The sequence below is a fragment of the Polypterus senegalus genome, chromosome 16 (genome assembly GCF_016835505.1).
Source record: "Polypterus senegalus isolate Bchr_013 chromosome 16, ASM1683550v1, whole genome shotgun sequence".
In the NCBI taxonomy this organism is placed as follows: domain Eukaryota; kingdom Metazoa; phylum Chordata; class Cladistia; order Polypteriformes; family Polypteridae; genus Polypterus; species Polypterus senegalus.
In genome coordinates this window covers 102,385,575-102,408,924 of record NC_053169.1, presented here as the reverse complement: position 1 = coordinate 102,408,924, position 23,350 = coordinate 102,385,575, and the positions used below count along the sequence as shown (strand labels likewise).

Sequence of the window (23,350 nt, the reverse complement as noted above, 5' to 3'; positions counted from 1 at the left end):
ATTTCAAGGATTTGCGGGTTTCCAAGGACGCGTGGCCACCTGGAATTACACGAGGACTTGTGTTCGATTGTCGTCTCGCGCTTTAACAGAACTACGAATCGCGCTTGATCTGCAAGACATGGCCCCTCCAAAAGAAACTCCGCCACACTGTATTATAGCAAGAAAGGATACTGCAGCAACTTCATGTACTGTTGTATCAAGTGCAGGTAGTCTGGAACTGACATGGATGGCTTGAAGATTGGCACTGATGGCACAGGCAGCTGAAAAGAAAAGAGAAGAGAAAAGAAGGAGCATTACATTAAGGTTATTAGGTTAACTGTAGCAAGATGGACGACGTGCAGTGTGGCCCCCAAGTCACTGCTTATCAGATTCATTCCTAGTGGTTTGCTGGGGCTGAAGGTTTCCTCTTTAACTGGACTGCGATCTTCATTGATTAAGCAGTTCTCAGTTTGTGTGCTTTGGCGTTAATCCAGAGATAATAAAACCAGGCCTGCTAAAGGCCCGGTTGGTCACGTGACGTAACTTTATCCGGCGATTCTTCAGACTTCATTTCAAACGTAGCAAACTGGAAACGGTCGCGGCACACAGCCATGACATCCCCAGCGACACCTGCAACTTAACTCGACTGATTTCAACTCAAGTCATACATTTCTTGTTATGCAATCTGACATCCTGGGGTGACGAGAAAGGGAACGGCATCTGTCAAGTTCGACAGGAAGACACGGAAGGGGCCGCTGGCATTAATTGTGTGTGTGCACATGGCAGGAAGTCTTGTTTTTTAATCATCATCATCTTCATTTCTCTTTCCTAGGAGGTCAGGTTATTTAAGTCATTGTTCACCAACGGGTGTGTCGGCGGTCTGACACTCATTGGCCCCCCGTGTCGATTCCACTTGTCATTAGGAAAAAAAAACTGCTGCTGAGAAAAATCAGGAGTGCTCTCCCCTCGACTTTCTCGTATACTCAGATACGGAGATAGATATTTGAGGAGTAAACCACAAGACAAGGAGTATATTTTTATGTTATGGATATTAAAGAACCATCAACAACAAATCAAATTAATAATATATTGAACAATTATTCACACACACGGTGCCGCTCACCCTTTGGTTCCCATTCTTCTGTTTCAGTGCGGACTCACATAACGAAGTCAGGGTTTTGCTGGCCCATTGACTTCGTTCATTTGTGAATATCGTTGAGTTTTTTTCACTTCTTTAATATCGGTCACCGATTCTTTCCTTCTTTGTTTATTAAGAGTAACTCGAGATTTTTCCTCCATGGACGGTCTCATAAAATTGGCCGTTGTTAAAATCGGGTCAGCATTAAAGACCATTTTATCAGGAATGTCATCATCTCCATTCTCCAGAAGATCAGACGTTTTCTTTGCCTATCTGAACACTCACATCACCGGGCGAGACACAGATGAAGCCGTCTTCATTTTTTGGGTTGTGTATTCCTTTAACCCACCACAGTGTCCACTCACACACACGCCAATCCACCCGACCTGCATGTCTTAGGGGACATGGGACAAAACGTGGACAGACAAAAGGAGAAGGTGCGACCTTACCACAGACACCACCATGAGGCGGGTGGGACAACGTGGCATTACATGCGGGGTCGATACCAGGAGGAGACCCCAGACAGCAGTTGTGTGTGTGTGTGTGTGAATAATGCAGCATTCGTCAACCTGCAGAGGCTAATTCAAGATGGCAGCTGGGGCAGAACAGATCAAATCCTTGGTGCTCACCCACAGAGCAGTCAACGGGTCAGTACTTATGGAGACACCTGTGAGGTCCTGCACTCCTCCTCACCCACTCAGGTCTGCTAAAGAACATCGTCTGGAGGTGGCATCAAATCTCAGTCCAGACTCCTAGCGGATGAAATGAGCTGCCCACCTCCATCCTGAATGTGTCTGAAGACCCTGGTTTGGTGAAGGTCTCATCGATATTAGCGGTTTGTAACTATGAAACTGTAACTCTGCCATTTTGTTCCGAGCTACACGCTTATGCAGATTAATTTTTGCACCCTTGTCCTGTCACACTTGTTCCCAAACAGTCCCCTAGGCTGACCACTTCTGTAAGTCACTTTGGATTAAAGTGTCTGCTAAGTGAAGAATGTAAACCGCAGTCTACAAGAACCAAGCGACTGCCATCCCACTCATTAAAACAGCTGCCATTTGAAAAGTCAGCAGCCCACGGCCCACGAGGAGGACAAGGCGACGATCACAGCTGCACTTAAACCAAGAGACGGCCCGCTGCCTGAACCCTGGAAACAAGGGACGTATCCCAGGAGACCACCGGCGCTCACCCTTCCCAGTTTCACCTCCTTTTCTACCCCCATTTCCTTCCACGTGGATGACGCACGTTGTTTGTGCTTCACATGGGAGACACGTGGCCGATAGAAATTAGTAATGCATGACACAGATGGGCATTAGGCAACCCAGCTGTCGGAGCTCCTGTCACCTCCTGCCGTGACCTCCGAGCACAAGGAAGGAAGGAGGAAGTCGCACTCCCAAACCTTTTTATAGAAAGAGGATGCTGGGCCGTGGCTCGCTGACTTGAACAAACAGGAAGTGCAAATCGTGAACGCTGCAAAAAGGCAAACAAGTGAAGGCTACTGGACCACCGAGACAACATGCTGGGAAAGGCCGAATCAGAGACACAACCTCAGCTACACGCTGTATGGCGCCTTCGATTCAGCGCCGCCTCTAGCAGGGCCCGGGGATTCGCTTTTATATCTTTAACAACAGTGGCATATGGTGGGGACGGAGAAGATGGCCTTGTGCTATTCAAGGATGGCCGTTTGGACCCCATTTAATAAAACGGGGGTGCTGCGATACTGAAATAGAAGAAAGTTCAGGTCAGTGGAGCTGCGAGCGCACAGAAGGTAACTGGAGTGACACAAAAGGACACAGCAAGACAGCCCACCGGCCACATTAAGCTTCTCCCGTTAGGGTCTGTCTCTGCAACTCCACAATCTAACAAACTAAAAATCGGAACAACAACAACAAATGCTTCATATTTACAGAACACAAACACTTTAGATGGCAACAAATCTACGCTACCGCCCAGCCCATCTGAGCAATCCGATTGGTCAGTTTCACGTTGAGTGCTCAGTCAAACGTGATCAAGACAGGAAGCACCAGGCACAAGAGTGTGAGACGCACGAGGAAACCAAATTAAAAGGGGAAGAGGAACGCTGAGAGTCGCCTTTAAACACGGGAAGTACTGGCAGGAGCAAGAATGAGGTTGTCATGGCAGGACAGGAGGCACACAACACACCTTAACATGGCAGAGAGTGAGAAGCAGAGGGCACGCCGGACAAGCAAAGATACCAAAGAGAGGCGCAGGGTCCACTCGAGGCCAGGGATATCAGACACATTCAAATGAATTCTACTACCGTCATGGGGGTCCGAGACGTGCACAAGACAGGAGGTGGCGAGTCCGGGTCCCCAAAAAATAAACTCAACTTTGGGGGGGGGGGATATGCCAGGTCTCCAAAAAAAAAAAAACCACTCACAATATACCATAAGTTGTTCTATTAGGGGAAAGTGTCTTCAGAGAAAAGTCCACCACCACCACCATTAAACCACCAATGCATTCTGGGACTCGCCATCCGTCCTGCAGGGCTTAGTGAGCGGGCAGTGTGGTGTGCTGGGTAAGGCTTTGGACCTGAAATCCCACTACTGACACCAATGTGCGACCCTGAGCAGGTCACCTGACCTGCCACCCCCCCAATTGGAAAACCAAAAAAATGTCACCAGTTGCACCATAGATGTCGTAAGTCGCCGAACAAGTCAACGTGAATGAAGTCGTGCGGCGCCAGCATTTGCTTTATGCCGTATTTTTTCCTGGCTTTACAAACATGTGCTCCCTGTGGGTTTCGTACCTCGGGGAATACAAACCTGCTCCTTATTTCCTTCGTATACGACCTCTGGGACAAACATAACCTTTGAGTAACGTTGTGTTTAACGCTCACCACGCGATGAGAGGCCTGCGTGGTTGTAACCCCCCCAAATCCTCCACCACCCCTCCTGGATTTCTCGTTTTTGTGCCTCTCCCCTTCCGACGGCCCTCTGGGTCTTTCTGAATTGTTTTCTCCTTATTTGTGGTCACCGGTTTGCTGACAACATCAGAAACTCCGTATGTCACCAGAGTACCGACGGGGTCTTTTAGAAGTTACTGTAGCGCCATCGCATGCCAGACTTAGGGGGCCGACATCCGCAGGACTTTGTGAGTGACAGACGCCTGCTGGGGATTCTTTACGGGCTCGGCGTCAGTTCCGCCAACGAGGAGAAGCCTCAGTCAAGTCCATTTCAGAGATTTTCGCAGCACAAGCGACGTCTCGTCGAGTTCTGACTAATCGCTTTGTAATGTGGCCAGCTGGCCGCTGGCTGTGAGCCCCCCGAGTGGCCCTGGGCCAGACACAGCGATGCACTGGGAGGACGGGACGAGGAAAAGTAGGCAACATCCTGCCTCGCTCTCGACTTCCTCCGCATGGCTTCTGGTTACAGAAAGGAATTCAGAGCAACAGCTGATGCATGTGTGGGGGGATGGGGGGGGCTAGGTAATGGAGGAGGAGGACGACGAAGAGGAAGATCTTTAGCAACATTTGTCTGAGCAGGTGGGCTTTTGTGCCACAGAAATTTCTGGAAGGCCCTCGGAACGTCTGGCGGGTAAAACTCAGCAACAGCTGGAGACGGGGACAGAAGAATGCAATCGTGTGGCACAGGACTGCACGCCCCGAGGATGCCAGTTCAATCACTACAGCATTTCAGGATCTGTAAAGTGTCGGCTGGAGATTAAAAAAGTTAAAACATCAAGCCACAAGAACAAAAAAGGAGCAGGGTCCGAGAGAGAAACTGAAGGGGTCTTGAACAGAAATATCCAAACATTCCCACTATGCCACGGGGTGAAATTCTGGCCGAGTGGAAGACAAAATTCTACACCAACGGGAGATCAGACCCCAGCCTCTCCGAAAAGGAACGTTTAAAGAGAGACAGCAGCACAGCAGGGGCCGCGTGCCCGGGCCAATCTCACCGAACCTCCGTTCTGAAGTCACGAAGGTCACACGGCGCGGCCACAAGTCTCCTGCCTGTCAACGTGCATCCAGCTGCACGCAAAGGATAAAACGCCAGAAGGGACAAAAGACAAAAAAAAAAAAAAATCCATGGAGGAGGATCAATGCCATCAATGTGGGTACAAAAAACTTCAAATGTGACCAAATGGTGACACAAGCCAGTGACACAGCAAACAGGACGCCGACTCATCTGATGGAAGAGGGAACGGGAACAGCACAACCAGTTCACCCTCAGTGGGGGCTCAGGACCACCCCCCTACCTAACCCCTGACAGGAAGCCACCCCAAACCAGCTTAATCCAGTCCATGGCCATGGGGGGGCTCAACTCTATCCCATAAGTGCCAAAACAAACCCTTGATGGGATGCCTGTCTGTTAAAAGAGGCTCCCTGCTGCCATGACTTTGCCCACTTTTACCAGTTTGGCTACTGCCCAGCCTGGCACCAGCTACAACAGAACATTCTCAAACCAGTTTAATCCAGTTCAGGAGATCAGGACAACACGGACAAACCCCGGCATCCTTGTTGTAGGTTGGCAGCACCACCCACTGTGCCACCCCATTCAGCTGGTGTGTTGGTGGAGGTGCTAAACGGTAACCTCTTTTTGTTTTGTAATCTTTCGAGGGCGCAGGCCGAGTCACGAGTGGAGCTGCATTGTCTTTTTATTTTTAAATTGATGAAATGCCCCTCACGGCCCGCCAGTTGAGTTTGCACCAATCGTTTCCTGAGGGGTTTAAAGGGCACAGCATACAACAGATGTTAACTATACTTAACTTATGTGCTGCTGTGGGGAGTTGTGGGGAGTTGGGGGTACCGTGCCACCCTGATCCTTTTATTACTGGACTAAACTGATCATTTCTTTCTGCGACGTGTGCCAACTTCACCCCTTCGACCGCATGTTCTCCCGGCGTCTCTGCCACATCCCCAAAGACACTCTGGTTAGGTGGGCTCTCGACCCTGAACTAGACTGGCAGCCCCTGCAGAGTTGGCACCCTGCTGCTTGGAGAGGTTAGGCTGATTGTTTTAATTTATTTCCTAAAGTGCACTCTGGCTGCTTGTTAACGGCACCTCCTTCTCGTATACAGAAGTTCAAACGGACCTTTGTAGAAAGACGCTGCCAAGACGCGGCCACTGACAGATAGGCGGAGTGGAGGCACTGAGGCTAGGGGTCTGCACTGAAATGCCAATAGGGTCTCTGCTCTGTCGGGCCCTTAACCTGCAATTGCTGAGCGCTTTGAGTAGCGAGAAAGGCGCTATATAAATGTAAAGAATGAGGACATCTGGGGGGCAAGGCAGCACAAAAACAAACAGCCGCTCCACACTTGAGACAAAAAGAAAAGGCAGAGAAATCAGATAAAAGGGTGGGGTAGAGGGCAGAAAAGGCGCTATATGACAGTCATGTGTGTGTGTGTGTCCACCCTGTGATGAGCTGGCGTCCCGTCCAGGTGTTGTTCACCCCTTGTGCCTTCTGTCTGCCAAGCTTCTCGTGACTCTGCTCAGAATAAAGCAGGTTTGGAAAATGGACGACAGACGTTAAAGGCGCTATATAATAAAGAGAAACGAGCAGACAGACAGACAGACATGAAAGGCACTGCACCTCTTTGTCGGCTTCTCGTCTTTCTTTGTCCCAAGGGGTTCAGCTTTTAAAGTTTAACAAGCGACACCACATCACCCCTCTAAGCACACAAGAATTACAGAAAAGACCAAACGTGGCTCCCTGTCGCTTATGTACTGCCGGGGTTGGTTCCTGCCTTGTGCCCGGTGCTGCTGGCGGGTGTTGGGCACCATGCCACACTGAATGCAGATTTGAGAAGTCAACGTCTTTTCTCTTTTGTGTTTCCCACAACCCGCAAGTCCGATGGATTTGAATCCTGAACTTTTGCCGACCTGCCCCATTTCACAAAGCACGTCGCCACCTCCGACGCACTTCGGATCGGCTAAGCGGTTTGCGGAGAGCCGCGTATCCGGCGGACCGCTCGGTGGTTCTGCTCTGGGGTGTTACGCTGCAATACTTTTAAATGTTTGAACTTTTCTCGGGATGCTCCCGGTTGGACCGTCCACGGTTTCATCCACCGCAGGCTTCCCAAATGTCGACTCGCGCGCACCAATAACCGCATTCCTATAGTAGACACCGAGCTAAACTTGGGGGTCAAATCTCCTAAAAATGCCCCCTTCGGTCATCAAGCCCGCACCCAATCGCACTGATGACTCGCCGAGCGACTGCTGGCTGACTGACCGCCGGGCGTCCGAAGTCCGCTTGAGGCGCCGGTTAGAACGAAAGGCGGCGGCGGCGGCTGTGACTTACCCTCGCCAGGTGGGCGGCGTGCCGGATTCGGTCCACCATCTCCTTGCCTTCGGGGTGAACCCTGGCCACGTGAAGCCACATTCTCTCCCACGTCTGGCCGTCGATCGGGAAGCCGCTTCTGTTCACGTAGAAGAGCACTCCTCCATCTTTCTCGTCTTCCTCGCCCGAGGACCTGCTGGCGCCGTTGGCCGAGCTGCCCGAGGCGCTCTCCCGGTCCCCGCGGCTGCAGCTCTTGGACCTCGCATGTTTGCTTAGCCTCGCCGCCGTGCTCGGGGTGCCGTTCGACCCGGGGCCGGTCATATTATTGTAAGCGGCGAGGGTCTTTCCTGCCGGGCTGCGGCACCTAGCTCTCCATGCCGGCTTGTTTGGGGGGAGCTTCAATCCATGAGACGCGCAGCGCCACTTGTCGGCTCCCGTGCCGGGGTAATTTAAACAAAAAGACACGTCAGCCGGCGGGGCTACTCGACATTAAAATGCGGCGTCCCCCGAAAGCTCAACAGCCCCATCTGTGCAGCCCGAGGCGCCCGGGCATTTGTTGCATGTGTGCGGCTGCTAACGCCAAGTTCAAAGGTGTCGGGGGCCGCCGAGCTTCTCCCAACCCGCTGCCTTCGCCTCGCGATTTTAAAACGCGCTGAATGTCCACTGCCAAGTTTCCCAGGGGGAGAAATTTACAAAAGAATCAAATAAAAAATAAATCAAACGTCTTCTTCCCCCAAAACACAACCGTGCGCGACGCGAAGCTGCCACACTGCTAACGGCCAGTGGAATTCTGTTACCGAGTATCCCGGCAGCCAGCGGCGCATTTGATTGGCCGAGCCAACAAAGAGAGGGCGGGTTCTCGAAGGCGGGCCTTTGAAGCCTTTTCTTCAGCGCGTCCCCATTGGCAGAAATCCCAACTAGAGGCGGGGCTCTCGATGTTGACTGACGGGATGGACTGGCCGGCGCTGTTTGGCCGCACGCGACCGCGTCGAAAGAAGCGAACTGCGGAAAGGCGCTTGTGAGCCGCGCACGAGAACCGCCAAGTACGAGCGGCGTGCCGTTATCGTTCAACAGTCGTCACCCGTGGACCACTTGTTGTGTTGGGCTTCGTGTCCGCGAGACGTAACCCGGTTATTTCTCTATTAAGGGTACATTTCCCGAAGTGGCGTTTTTATTGGTTAATGACGTTCTCGTGCCCAGGATGCCAGGAGCCGTTCTACTGCAAATGTACAATTCAGACCAATTAATAAAGATGTGCCAGTCACTGTGGGCATATAACTGGAGGGTCAGCTGTCTGTATCTTGGACCCACATTGTGCCCGTTGGGCCCCTGAGGACCAGTCCATCCACAAATAGGATGAGCGCAATGGGAAGGAACTTTAAAGGCCAAGTCCTTCATGCCTTCCACTTATGATCCTAACTACAGGGTCACGGGGGTCTGCTGGAGCCAATCCCAGCCAACACAGGCACAAGGCAGGAAACAAACCCCGGGCAGGGTGCCAGCCCACCGCAGGGCAGCCTTCCACTCATCAGTTGTTCCATTTCTTCACTTGATGTTGTACAATAAGAGCCTCCATATTACGTGGGACTTTGAGCTCCACAATTCAGGCTTCAAAGTTTAGTGAGGCCGACGACTCCAAGCGTATCAGAGGAGCCCCCTTGGCTCGGCCGTCTGCCTAATCCACAAAGCGGCTCTAGAGCTTGTAAGGGGCAATCAGAGACGTCACGTGCTCAGTTAGCCTTTAAGTGGGCGTGGCCAGAGTGTTGTGCTCATCTTTACATCCCATTAGTGAAGAATCACGTCAGGCGGGCAGCCACCTGCCGTTATCAATTATCAATACAGAAGGTGGCACAGCGACTAAGGCCAGGGCTCGATCACTGTCACCGTCACTGGTGAAGTCAGTGCTGCACAATCCCCATCTGTCCTCATGGCCTTCCTCCCAAAGCCCAACCGTCTACCGGATACGGTGGGTCCTCTGATGGACTGGTATGCCCCCTGCCAGTGGAGCTAAAAGACGTAACCTTCAAGTGGATGATGGAGAACCAAACAATAAACTGGCACAACGAAGGAAGCATTTGTGTTCAAATCAAAGGTAATGTGAGGCAAAAATCCAAAATGCTGAAGAACGTGGTTGGGGGGGACTGGGGTGTAAGCCAATACTGGACAGCAAAGACCCCACCTGTAGGTGCTTTTCATTTTTGAGACCACATCTGGAGTGTTGTGTGCGGTTCTGGTCAGCATCCCGCCAGAAAGACAGAGCAGCCCTTGAAGAGGAGACCAACTGGGGGGCACCACGGGACCTAAGGACACGTCCTGCCAGGACAGACTCTGAGAATTAAACCCGTTTAGTCCGAGCAGAGGAGACCACATGGGGACCTCTCTTCAGATCTTCAAAGTCCTCAAAGGCATTGATAAGCTGAATGGGGGACACCCGTGGAAATGAAGGGGAAGGGCATTTAGGACTTCTTATGCAAAGAATTGTGGGCATCAGGAACCAACTACGGAGTCATGGAGGTGAAGCAGAAACCTCGACACCCTTTAAGGAGGAGGAGGATGAGGTGCTGGGGCAGCTTGGCTATTAGCTAAACCGATAAGCCTGTTGGACTGAAGGGTCTCCTCACACTCGCTCGTCAGATTTACGTTCCTGTGCCCGTCCCACCCACAGACTCCGGTGAGTTTCTTATTACAGGCACCGCTGGCCTTAGCGCCAAGCTTCAGTTTTCCTTATCCAGGAGCAAAAGGTGGAATGACAGGAAAACTAAGCTGAAAACTTAAAACGATGCCCAAAAATAACAAATATTTCTGAATTGATTATGAATGTCAGCCTCACATCTCTGATTGTTAGTAAAGATGGAATAAGAGGGAAAAAGAAAACAGCAAAATGATCAAATTGGAGGGAAAACAACTGGGAATGGGGGGGGGCACCAACCTACTATCTACAATGCGGGCCACCCCACGCTCAGTCATCTCACCTTCCGGTTTGTGTCGTTTAAAGCAAACGCCCTTCAGGTCCCCAGAGCCTCCATTTTCCTCATCAGTGCCTTGCAGAAGCCGCTCCATGGCCTCCATAACCTAATCACGCTCTTCTCTTTCTCTCCATTCAAGTCTTTTAATAAACACATCTACAGACGACAGATTTTCAACAAATTTCTGCAATTTAATATTTTTGTTGGAAACGGTGAAGGCGGTAGAAGTAATTGGTTGTGTCCGAGTGTGTCATGTGACTGCGTAGAAAAAGTGATGTCATTCTTAATAGAGTTAAACTTTTAGAGGGTCCCTCGTACACACCTTACTCTAAATTGTTACGAGTTGTCTGTCTGTCATGCGGGGCGCTCGCGTACCCCCAGACTTCAATTCTCGATCTCGGTCTCAAATCTACAGCTTATGCTGTGTTACGCGTAACACAATCCACGTACGGTACGGGCAGGCGACCTCAGCCATTGAATTGTGCTTTGGGTCGTCCTAACAGCAAGTAGCAATGCGGACCACGCAGGGGGCCGACGTGAAAAGCACTGCATGCGACAGAAAGTCCTGCACAAGCCCTGAACTGGAGGTGTGCGAATCCCCCACTATGTTACTGGGCTTTGGGTCTGCCAGGAAGATCATCACAGCAACACGCCAAGGACTCTGCAGCAGCCTGGGCAGAGTATGGTGGGGTGTTTCGTGAGAGGGGTACGCGCCACCTTTCTTTGAGGACCGGAGGTGTTACTGGTCATTTATAAAATGGTGTGAACTGCAACCGCCATCAAGTTGTACGGACGGCATTGCTGCCTTTTTCCTGTGCCACCAACCAATACTGCAACCGGAAAATTGGGGTGGAGGCCTTGGCGGGGTAACAAGATTGCAACGTGATGCACTGACGAGTTTCACATGCTGTAGTTTTAACGACGAGCTGTCTTGGAGACACGGCCCAAAAAAAAAAAAATAGTAGGTCATCATTACACGGTCATTAAAATGGAGGGGTGACGTCAGTGCTCCTCACACGCGACACATTCACACAACGTTGAAGAATTACAACTCATATACTCGGCGAGGACACGAGGAGAATCGTTTTAAATAGAAACCCTTTAATGCCGACTCGCTCTGCAGTGCTCCACAGTAACAGTCAAGACGGCTTCATCAGAACTGGAAAGTACAGAAGAAAAATGGCTGACCTTCAGCAGGAACCAGCCGTGTGAGGTAGCCTTGGACCGGAGGACGCAGCCTTGGACCGGAGGACGCGGTTTCTCAGTGCTTGTAGTGAGCCGACGGTAGAGGCTGCTGAAACAGGTCCACTCTCGTCTGAAACAAGTGCCATTGGGCGACGTGCTTATGAGGACAGGACAGGCATGGCTTAGAACACGGGCAGCGCCACGTGTTCGTCTGGGAATTGAACGTCACAATCACCCTCCCCAGGAGGCAGTACTGTCTGATTTGGGGTTCGTGAACTGACAGACACAACTTTTTTGTGGACATTTCCAAATCCACCTCAACAGACAGGGGGACGTGCAGTGCCTGCGCCACTTTCTGGCGCTTTAGACATTCCCTTCTTGCCGACTCCTCAAGCCACCTGCAGGCTACCATTGTATCCAGTACCGCCGGCTCCAGGAGGTCCTCTTTAGCCGTTCTCGTGCAGTAATCGAGGGAGCGAATGTGTTCGCAAAGTCCGAAAAGGAATCCGCTCCTCTGCGACGAGAGATGGAACTGCCGGCACTTCTCCAACTCGCATAGTGTTTGCTGACGCTTGCCCCACGTTTTGCGCTTCACGTGGACGGGCACAGAGAAGCCTTTGCTGGTTTTCCGAACTGCAGCAATTCCATTGATAGCATCCACACACACGCTTGGCAGATGGGAAAACATGGAAACGTCTCTGATTTTGTCGGCGTGCTTCCTTGCAACGTGGGTCTGTAGATTTTTCGCCAGAATGGTGATTCTACACTGCGAGCACTGAACGGTTTTTGTGCGCGTCGATCGCCCGAGAATTCGGTGGCACAAAGGTGCTTCAGTTTTATGGAGCCAAGGATGCTCGTCATCTCCCGACGACGGTGGAAGAGTTCTGTGGGCCATGGGTAGCTCCATTATACGCAGCAAAACATCCTTGTCTACCGAAGTTGGTTCATGTGGTTGGTGGTCCGCAGCCAGCTCTGCTTTACTGAGCAAGACACTTTTATCATCCTCTGTAGTTGATGCAGATGGTTGGGAATCCATAGGAAGACCAATAATATGGCGCAAAACACTTTTGTCATCCTCCAAAAATGGGGCGAGTGCTTGGGGACTCGCAGGGAGCTCCGTTTTACAAACCAAAAGGCGTTTGTCATCCTCTTGAAAAGGTAGAGAACTGAGGGGACCCACCGGGAGCTCCGATTTACTGACCAAAGGAGAAAAAGGTACAAGGGTTAGGTGGTCCTCGGGGGTGAGGGGTGGCGAAAAGATAAAGGCTGGCGGTGTGGCGTCAACTTCTTTACACATGTTGATGTGGGTGATCATGTTGTTCTTGCGCAGAATTGTCTTGGCACACATTGGGCAGTGGAAGTGGCTGCCTGGCCTACATGGTAAATTGCACCTGCATATTTTATAGTCTGTAAAGAAAGGACAAAAAGTGAGCCATGGGGAGTTCAGATGCCACTTTACTTGATGTACGGCAAAAGTACAATAAAAGTCTTACGGTCACGTGTCTCCTCGGAGTTCTGTACCCTCCCCGCCGCTATTATTGGCACCCCTGGGAAATAAGAAGGAATTAATAAAAAAAAAAAAAAATCACCTTGTGGTGAGTGACCTTCACCTCACACTGAAAAAAATGAAAGAAATGCAACCACCGATTGAAGTAAATTTATTCTGAGAAAAACTAAATCACTCATCCAGAAATAACAAAACCACACGAGCACCAATCCTGTTAGCAGGCCATACGGCCCAACGAAACTCGCCAGTCCTACCAACTCAACTCCTCCAAAATCACAGCAGGCCGAGTTGTGAAGGTCCCTCAAGTCCTGCTGCCCACCACACTACTTGGTCACTTGCTGCACGTGTCTGTGCTTTATGGACCAGGTGTAACCAAAGCGTTATTTTCCATTCATCAGAGTGGGTAGGAACTTTCAGGCAGTAATCCACGACTTCCTGGGGCACCAAGGCTAAATTATGAGGAAAGATCAGAGAACGCAGAGTTCAAAATGAGGGAAATCTAAAACAACAACATTTAATCCTGCAGCGCACCTTCATATGAGGGACGGAGCTCAAAGTGCTTCACAGGAAGTTGACGAAATGGGGGCCTTCATAAGTCCAGGAATGGCAATAAAAACTAAAAAATCACTCCATACCTGAAAATGTCCGTGTCTACAGTTGGGCCAAAAACTACAAAGTTCAAGTCAACTGGCGCTGTGACCAACTTACATGGAAGAGAAGCCAAGTTTATGTTGACCCCCGGTGAGCGAGACGGCAAAAGTGGTGTTAAAAAAAAAAAAAATCCCAAGGACCCCTGCTGGAGAAACACAGAAGAGAGTTGCATCTTGGGGTCACCATCAGACTACCTGGAAGCAAACCACTCTTCTGTCATTTGACCACAAACGTAAGCACCTGGAGTTTGCTGAAGCCCACTGGAATTTTGATTGCAACCATGTCCTGTGGTCAGGGGGGATGCAAGTTGATCCTTTGGACGACAAACACAATAGGTGGGCTGGGCATAAAAAGAGAGATGGCTACACTGAAAAGAACCTGATCCCCACTCACCAGTACGGCGGACGTCTGGCGATGGTGTGGCGCTGCTCTTCCTCAAAACACCCTGGGAACCTCATAAGTTTTGGTGACGTCATGCACTCCATAAAACAGCAAGAGATTTCAAATGCAAATCTGGCCACCTCTGCCAAGAAACTAAAGCTGAGTCATCGATGGATCTGTGCTCCAAATCAATGGATGAAATGGATAAAGGAACACCAAACCGGGCGTCTACCTTGGCCAACTCACCCAGGAGATAAACTCCACTGAAAACCTGTGGGGTGAGCTGAAGAGGAGAAGACACCAGAGAGGATCTCGAGCCCTGGATGATCTGGAGACTCTGTGAAGACGACTGGTCTTCAAATTCCTGCTCTGTACCCTCAAACCTTACAAGATGTTGCAGGAGAAGACTCGGAGCTCTTTTATTGATAAAGAGAAGGTCTAAAGAGTTTGGAATAAATGCCGTGGAGTTTTGTTAAAAGTCATTATTATTTTATCTCAGAAGACATTTTATTTCAGTTAAAGGTTGGATTTCTAGCATTTCTCTGTGTGGAATGAAGGTAATTCACCAAAAAAAAAAATAAATAAATAAAACACACACACACTTTTACACTCCTCCATACCAGGGGTGCCAACAATTGTGGGGACAACTGTTACAATACGGTCAGCACAGAAAGTCAGAATATTGGCAGCCTGAACGACGAGTAGCCTGAAATGTTCACCAGTCGCCAGTCAGACATCAAGGTGATGAGCCAGTAGCACTTTCAACTGTGCAGACCTGCTACTGTGCTTCACCGTTTTAGATCCCCCCCCGGCCCCCCTTCCAGTTTTTCTTCAAATTTATACAGTTCAACGTCTCAAAGTACACGGAAATTAAAACATACAAACTGAATCCTGCCTACTTCACCCCGTTAAGCTGCTGTCCTGTGAGGCGCCCACAGTCCCTCGTCTTCTGACTGTGCTGTGGCGTCGTGTCTGCCAGACCTGCTCCTATCAGAGACCCCTCCAGTTTCCAAGGCCCTTCTACCCTTGGCTTTCTTTGCGATTCTTGAAAGGGAAGACCTGCACTTCTAAGGCTTATAATGGCCGGCCTGTCTCCGTTTATTTGCCTTTTTCTCACCAACATGCAGTGCAGTATCAGAGGGAACAGTAACACAGCGCACAGGAATCAAGACAACTGCGGACACCTGCAGGAATTGTCAGCAGCAACGTTCAAGGCGTAACTAAGCTCCACTGCAGCAGGGCAGCTCCAAGTTACTAACCCATCGCTTGATGTCTGGAAGGGGCCTTTGTGTAGAACTCAAAAAATGACATTATTTTTAGGTTTTGGTATGTATATATTTTATTCATTTATATATTTTTAATACCACTGGCAGTTTAGTCCTTACCTGTGTACCGGTTCACATTATTCACTGGACTGAAACTGCTCAACGGTCAGTAAGAACTGGAACAATGGAGTGTTTGACTGGAAGTGTACACACACACACACACTCGAGTTGAAAAGCGTTCGTGTTTTTGATAGACGCTGATCCCTAACCCTAATTCAAGTACAATCAGATTGTTGGCACTAATTACCCTTATGGTAGGTGAGAGCGCCTTACCTTTAAAAACGAGAGCATTTTTAAGGTGAACCTGAATGTGCTGCCGTGTCCTGCACAGTTTGGCCGGCTTGAAGTTCTGCACCGGGCACAGCGGGCAGTGAAAGAGACTGCAGCAGGTCGTACACTTTTTCAAAAGCAGAGGCGAATCTTCTGTCCAGACAGAGTGATGCATCTGAAATAAAAGACATCGGCGGTAAAACGTGCTGCGATCGAATGAAAGGCGGCGAGCGGCAACAGACCAACAGTGCAGGTAAGTAAACGCGGTGACACGCTGGGGTGAAGGCGGCCGCCTCCCGTGGCCTCTGCCAGGCTTGTGTTCTGTGTGCCCCGTTGGCTCCTCGTATTCTAGTTTAGAAGGGCTCCTTAGGTTGTGGTCAGCGGTGTAGACACCTGTGTTTGTGCTCTGGACGGCAGTCACTTCTGCGTTCTCTGGCTGTGTAAGCCTGCAAGACAAAAGGGAGGTGAAGTGGCCCACCCAGAGGGCAGGTCACCTTGTACAGCGCACTGTCATGGTGGCCGTCAAGCAGTAACCCTTCCCGGAGTTGTGATTTACAGATGCAGCGATGCCAAGTAGCATTTCAGATCATTGATTCCTTGGCCAAGCTGCTTATTTTGACATCTCTTCGAATTTCCCACTCAAAATGGACCTCTGAAAGGACATAAAGGCGTCAGGTTTCAGTTTGTGCTCAGCGATAGCGGGGGGCTTTGGTCTAACGAGATGGTCCCTTTAGAATTTGATGCTGACGTCACCCACCTGCTCGCTCGTCCTCATCTGCAGGTCCGGCCCGTTCAGACCGTGTCATGTGACTTGAGTCCTCTCGTCCACACTGCTGCTCATCAACAGCAGATGCCCACCTGGCCAAAGCCTTTTTTTCCCTGCAGGGCAGCCTGCCATGTGTCCATAGCCATGAAAACTCGCATACGAAACTGAAGTCAGGAAGAACGCCAAAGAAGCAGCAGACTGCTTAGATCAAACTTTCATGATGTTTACCGACTAACAAACGTAAACGTGATACCTGGGCACCGCAGCTGGTACAGTTTAGACCTCGCTCAGTCGGTCTCTCTTGTTTTCACTCTCTGTTTGCACCAAAGATCAGCGAGATGCTCTCGATGGGCTGAAATCCTCATCGGTTTGTCATGCTGTGGACTTTCTTGGTGCTGTCACAGACAGGGGATGTGGACCTGCGTCCTGGTCCTCCTCCTTTGTGCTCAACACTTGCCAGACTATCTTCAACGCCTCAGTCCAATGCCCAGCCTGACACTGTGATCGGGGCAGCAGGCGCCGATTTCTTTGCACACTTTTCTTATATATTTTTTTTCTGCCGTTGCCCTATCAGAGGGTAGAATGTCAGTGCCCAAGCCACATAAGGGCGATGTGCCCCTTGTGTTACTGTGGACTACAGCAGCACGAGGCTTAGTGACTTCCACAATCAAAAACACGCACATTGATGGTTGCTGCAGAGTGAGAAGTGCTTGGGAGGCTAACGTCTTTTTTTGTCCTACTTGACTTTTTTGCTTTTTTCACCTGGCATAGCACAGCAGTTTGGCCGTACAGTGCCGTGTGCATCACTTCATTACCTGTGGCACGCGGTCTGCACCATCACTACTTCATTCAACTAATGGCGCACTAAAGCTGGCCTTCCAGCTTCTCGCACACACAACTGTGTTTTGACTGAAGGCCCCGCCCCCCTCATGAATATTGATGACTTACCGTAGCACAACACACAAGTATTTATGATTTTCTGCAGCATCTTATTTTATCCACTAGATGGCAGCAGAATCCTGTCCCAATAGTTACATGAAGTTTAAAATGTAATGTGGAGCATCAATAATAATAATCATAATAATAATTTTATTTAGCACCTTTCAATGCTCAAAGCACTTCACAGAATTTCAGACAGAACAGGCCATATACAACACTGAATACAAATAACACCCATATAAAAAACTAAATAAAGATAAATACAGAGCTTTGAAATAGAACAGGAATCAAAGAAAACCCTGAACATAATCTGGGGTACAAACACAAATCTTCCTGGGCCCCTGGACAAAGAGGGTCAAGAGAAAGAAGGCTCCGAATGTCCGGTCCTGAACAAAGCAGTCTGAACTTTGTTTCAACTGAATCGGCTGATGTGATTTATTTAGGGGGTCTGCGCACCATAAGGCCGAAGGCTCCATCACCCATTTAGCGCAGAGCGGCGTGATGGAGGAGCTCACTGACGTACGGTGGTCCGCTGCACGGCCACGTCCACCTGCCCAGCTTATTAAGAGAGTTTTATTACACGTCTCCCGGGTAAATCTGCCACTCAGAATGGACCTCTGAAGAGACGCTTCAGTCTGTTCAGGCTTAACCGTTAATTTCATGGAGTCCCGAGCCCAAGCCCCGCACGGGGTGAACTTTCGCCAAGGAGGTGAAGTGCCGGAGAACGACGAGGACTAAGACGGTGACAACATGCCGCGACACACGGACAAGCAGGGCTGAGCATGCAGGACAAAGTCAGCCGCGGAGGCCGTCAAACTGTCAGCGTTTTATGATCGTGAGACGAGCGGCGCCCTCCACGTCAAGCTGGATGTTTAATGCAGAAAACACAACTGCTTGCTGTGGATGGATGAGCCACCAGAAGTCACGAAATACTCGCAGATATATCAGAACCATCAACTGCTCCTCATCTTTACCGTGACATTCATTTGCGTTCTACTTCAGCAGCCTGGCCTTTCATTAAAATCACAAAACATCGACGAGAAATAACGAGGCTGGCGGCGCTGCCTCCGTCTTCGCGCTAGCGAGCCCAGCCGGGCGGACCGCACACCCGGAGTCCCCCGCAGTCTGACAGTAAAATGAGGCGCTGGGACTGTCCGTGGCCTCGGCCCAAACGAAAGCGCCACGGCTCCGTTAACTGAGATGCTCCGGTGTTCCGCTCCGGTTCGTGTCAGTCTGCGCGGCCGGACGTCTGTGTTTTCGGTAAATGAAGAGAATGGCGAGAGACGGCAGCGCACACGTACGCCGCGTGAAAAGTGAACCTCAACGAACTCGTTACCTTGAAGCGCACTCACTGCTCCAAGACGCCGCGGCGTTCTCTCCTACGGCAGCCCCGCGTCTTCTCTGCCATAAACTTCCGCCTTCCGCCCTCTTGCGTCACGGGACGCGCACGCCTTGCAAATCGACCTGCTGCCACCTGCTGTTCAGGGGTTGAACTGCAACTGGACACGCCAGGAGTGCACGTGACACGAAGGACTGAAAATCAAGTCGGAGTGGGCACAAAGCCCCTCACTCTGTGCGTTTGCTATTAGCAGAGCTGTGTGGAGTAGGAGGTTTACAAGAAGGAATGTTCGTTCACCCTGGCACTGCTCCGGGTATTCACAAGGCACATCCTTACAGCCAGTGCGGGGCCATCACCTGCTGTCCCAATGAACTTCTTCATCTTCCGACTGCCTGCTTTATGAAAACCTCGATGATCAAAGTGTGCGAGGACTCAGGTGACATACATAAATGACATCTGTCCGGTGGCACATGTCCCAGGGCTCTGAGGGGCACATGCCACTCTCCTGGTCTGGTCAGTGGGGTTACGACAAGCTGCTTTATGGGCCTCATCGCATCACATCTCCATTTAATTCAGGGCTCTGATTTCAAGACATGCTGGCCAGAGTCTTCATGTGGACCCTTGCCTGGCAGCCCCCACGACTGACCGTTCCACTGTAGTGCCCGCTGTCTTGGCTTTATTGCCAACCTGAACAGAACACCTTTATTTTATACGGGACCTTTCTGTACCACCTTCTGCCTTCACATATTTGTGTCAATTGACTCACTCGGGGGCACACCACGCGTTTAACAGCTGTGACCTGCAGCCCAACACTCAATCTGCTGAAGGACCACCCGGTGCAAAAAAAAAAACAAAAAAACACACAAACTCCAGGGACAAAAAACAAAGAAACATTTAATTTTTATATAGTGCCTCTCTCTAGTGACTCACAAGCAGGCCATTTTATAGTTTTCACAAATGGAGGACCAAAAGGCTAAGTGACTCTGTCGCCAGTCCACTAGGGGGCGCACTGTCAGAACAAAACTCTGTTTAAGGTGAAGCTAGGATACTTTATATATATGGACTGTCATTGCAAGGCACTATATAACACAAAACAAACTGCGTTATAAATACAACCAACTAACAGCATATAGTGCCTCGACATGGCAGGCAGTGTGGCATTGTGGACTTCAAATCCCACCACTGACACCACTGTGTGACCCTGAGCAGGTCACTTCACCTGCCTGTTGTAAGACCCTTTGGATTATCAAGTAAGCAAATGGCAAAGCCTCTCTTAGCACCGTCACAAGGCACTATATAATACAATGTAAACTTTATGTTGACCAAATACATATTACGTAGCCCGCACCGACACGAGGCACTGACCGTGCAGACTTTGTTACATATGTAGCTGCCTTATATAGTGCCTTACAAGTAGATACCTGGAGCATCAGAAGGCTAAGCAACTCTGCCAGGCCATCCAGCGAGTTAATGGCTCTGATTTGCATTTCAACTCCCAGTCCACTAGAGGGCACACGGTCCCAACAAAGCTCCAAATAAGGGGCACGAGCGAGCATGATATATAGCGCCTTTCACAGTGTGCGTCATCACAAAGCTCTACAGAATACAAACGTTTCTTTTAAGTTGAAGCGACAGGCTGCATGTGATGCCCCTCATAGTCCCTTTACCCAGCAAACTCTCTTCAGCACAGGCTCTACAAACAGTATATAGTGCCTTTCACCGGCAATGTTGCAAGGCACTATACAAAACAATCTTTAATCTTATATACCAGCTGACATTATATAGTGCCTTACAATGTTGTTGACAGAGTTGCTTCAAAATAATTGACACTATACAGTATAGCGCCACTCACAGTCGGGACTTTCACACTACATGTAGCACAATGGAAATGCTATTCATGTAGCGACTTTCTGTAATGAAGACCACCACGCTGTGCTTCACACTCATCATCACTCGCTCGGGTAGGACGTTAGCTGGCAGCCCTGTGCCTTGCCAGGTCATCTGCCCCTCCCCCTCCTGACCAAAAGGTGACAATGACATTTGGGTCCTGGTAGTGCTGTGACACTAAAGTGTTGCATTGTGGGAAGTCTGCTGCTCCAACTCTCATTGGATGATGAAGACTCCACTTCTTTTCTTTCTTACATTTCCGGAAGACGAGCAGCCCAAGCTGACCGGTGACTCATCGCCTGTGAGCGTCTGTGACAGGCTGGTGTCCCATCCAGGGCCATTCGTGCCTTGTATCCGATGAAGCTGGTTGGAAGACCAATGCTGTGACTGTGCCAAGCCATGGACGGCCATCCCACCCAGTGCTGGTCCACACTGTCTCAGGTAACTTTGGGGGCTTCGTCTCAAGGATGTGCATTTCCAGGTCGTTTTGGCCCACTTCAAGCACTGATTTTATCCCACCTTCTTGTGTGAAACTAAAGCTGTCCAAACAGGTGGGCACCTGAAAATCTGAATAACCCACCATCTGAACCAGAAACATAATCCTACACTCGCAGTCTAAGAACAGAAGCTTAGCCTCACATTAACAAAACCTCTGAGGAGCACAACTTGTTTTTTGAATGAATCCGCAATCTTGGACAACCAGAAAGTGTCTGATGTTCTCCTTTAAAGCTACAATTTCTGAGCCATAGTGTTGTGACAAAAGAAAAAAAATAAATGAATACCCAGTGGGTGTTCTTGGACTTGGTGCCCACTCATGTGCCCGTGTCTATGGTTTGGGATTCATCTATGAATACTTGCAATCCGGGAAATTGCCAGGTCTCCCTGGTGTGCTAATGTCTGTTTTGACCTAATTTAGACTTTTAATACAAGTTATTTTTCATTTCTGCTATGTTTTCTTTGTTAAATGTGATGCCATCTTGGTCCCTGTCACTTGACCATGACCACTGCCAATGATGATGTCATCAGATGTGACACCGTACATATGGCAGTGCTGTATCCCCTGTTAGGTTCATTTCCCAGTAAGCTCTAGCGATAGGGTTCTGAATTTTGGTGAGAACTTCTCCTAGACTTTGTTCTTCTGGTTGCTCCATGTTGATGGACCCTTTTGTTCGTCCCTGACCACCTTCTTTGGCTGTGTTATCATCTCCCACATGTCTTGTGCTCACAATAATCCATTGTGTCCTTAACACCTGATAACAGTACATGTGAACTAATAAATCCCAGAAAACTCCTCCATGGAATTTCCAAGCTGCATGTGAAAGCAGGTGTGGGCATGAAGTGCCACAGCGGGAGGTCCGGACCCCTGCACCGGACGCCTCCATCTCTTTTTTTTCTGACTTCATAGAATATTGCTGAGCCGTAATCTTTTAAGCCCCTTGGAATTTCTCTCGCGCTCCCTGCTGTTCAGCGACCACAATCACCAATCCCTCATCAAACAGCAATGCGTTTCTACTCCCGTTTATGTACGTAAAGCCATTAAACATTACATTTGAAGAGTTTGTTCAAAGAAAGTACATGGAAATATCGAGATTAATTAATTACTTAAGAAGTCAGTTCTCAAGGATTACACCTCCTCTGCCATGTTCTACAGTACAGTAATCCTTCTTAAAATGGGGTCGAATCTCAGGGGCTTAACAAGTCGGCTGGAGGAGCTGCCCTCCGCTTCATGAGCGTCTGGGGGTCTTGAGGACTTTTGTAACCTGGAGTAAAAATTCACAGCAGCCGCTGCATCGTGCATGGTCATTAGGGTTGTATGCTTTAGTCAAAAAAATGTACACAAGTGGGGGGCACAGGCCTAAACACTCAAAAAAGGGCCTAAAGAGGCAAAGCCCAAACAAAGGAGAGGGCAACTGCCAACTCCACCGGCCTAAATAAACAAGACTTTAATATCAAAAAACAAACTTGCCAAATCATTTTAAAATTCCAAAAAAAGAAAAAAACAATTAAAGTACAAAATAAAAAAAATGGCAAACTAAAAACAAGTCAGCAAAAAAAAAAAAAAAAAACGAACAAAAAGTCAAAAAGCAAAAAGGAAAAAACAAACAACAAACCTACAAAAGGGAGCCGATGAGCACAGCCAGCTTAGCTGATGTCACAGCAAGTAGTCAGGGGGTGTAAATGGGGCTCGTCAAGTGACATCTGCTTGTAGGAAAAGGGGACAAAACTAGAAACGTTACGAAAAATATGAGAGCAAAGTAAAGAAAAAAAAAAAAAACAGAGTGGGGGAAATTAGAAAATTTACAATAAACGTAAAATACCACAAAACAAAGACACAGGGCTCCTGACCAATGAATGAGGCACCGTACTATGAGAGTGCGTATGCCGAGTATTCCTAACTTTTAACACTTTAGTAACGAATGCCCGGGTTTTGAGCACACGACGGGATAACGAACACCGAAAGCTACTAGAAATTACACGAGGTAAGTAACGTGTAAAACAACGTCGCTTTTGGGCCAAGTATTCCTTTAACGTTGTAAGAAAAAAACCCTCCCTCCTGTATGCGGAGTATGCAGACCATCGTGTTGTAGGATGGCACGGCGGTGCTGAGGTTGGCACTGTTGTCTTAAGCCCTCGCCTAGTCATTCTGTGTGGCGTGTGCACGTTCTTCTGGTGTCCACTTGAGTTTTCCCAGGGTACTCCGGTGTCTTTGTATCCTAAAGGCAGTTTGGAATTGACCTGTTGTGTGCGTACCATGTGACTGACTGGTACCAATCC

General features: G+C 49.4%; 1 protein-coding gene across 6 annotated transcripts in view; it reads right to left on the bottom strand.

The window, feature by feature from the left end:
- The window catches only part of vash2 (vasohibin 2), a 39,182-nt gene extending 18,525 nt beyond the window's left edge, over positions 1-20,657 (bottom strand). The window contains exons 1-5 of one of the 6 annotated variants that reach the window (XR_005630861.1): positions 18,686-20,657; positions 15,648-16,090; positions 13,004-13,057; positions 11,514-12,917; positions 174-260 (exon numbers count right to left, since the gene is read on the bottom strand). Coding sequence is in view for 3 of the 6 variants with exons in the window: in XM_039738297.1 (XP_039594231.1) it covers positions 172-260; positions 7,381-7,680 (389 nt within the window). In the remaining 3 variants the exon portion in view is untranslated. Of the gene's footprint in view, positions 1-171; positions 261-7,380; positions 8,175-11,513; positions 12,918-13,003; positions 13,058-15,647; positions 16,091-18,685 lie in introns of those variants that run through there. The other 5 variants (XR_005630860.1, XR_005630862.1, XM_039738299.1 and 2 more) reach the window with 5 other exon arrangements.
- Positions 20,658-23,350: the final 2,693 nt, after the last annotated feature.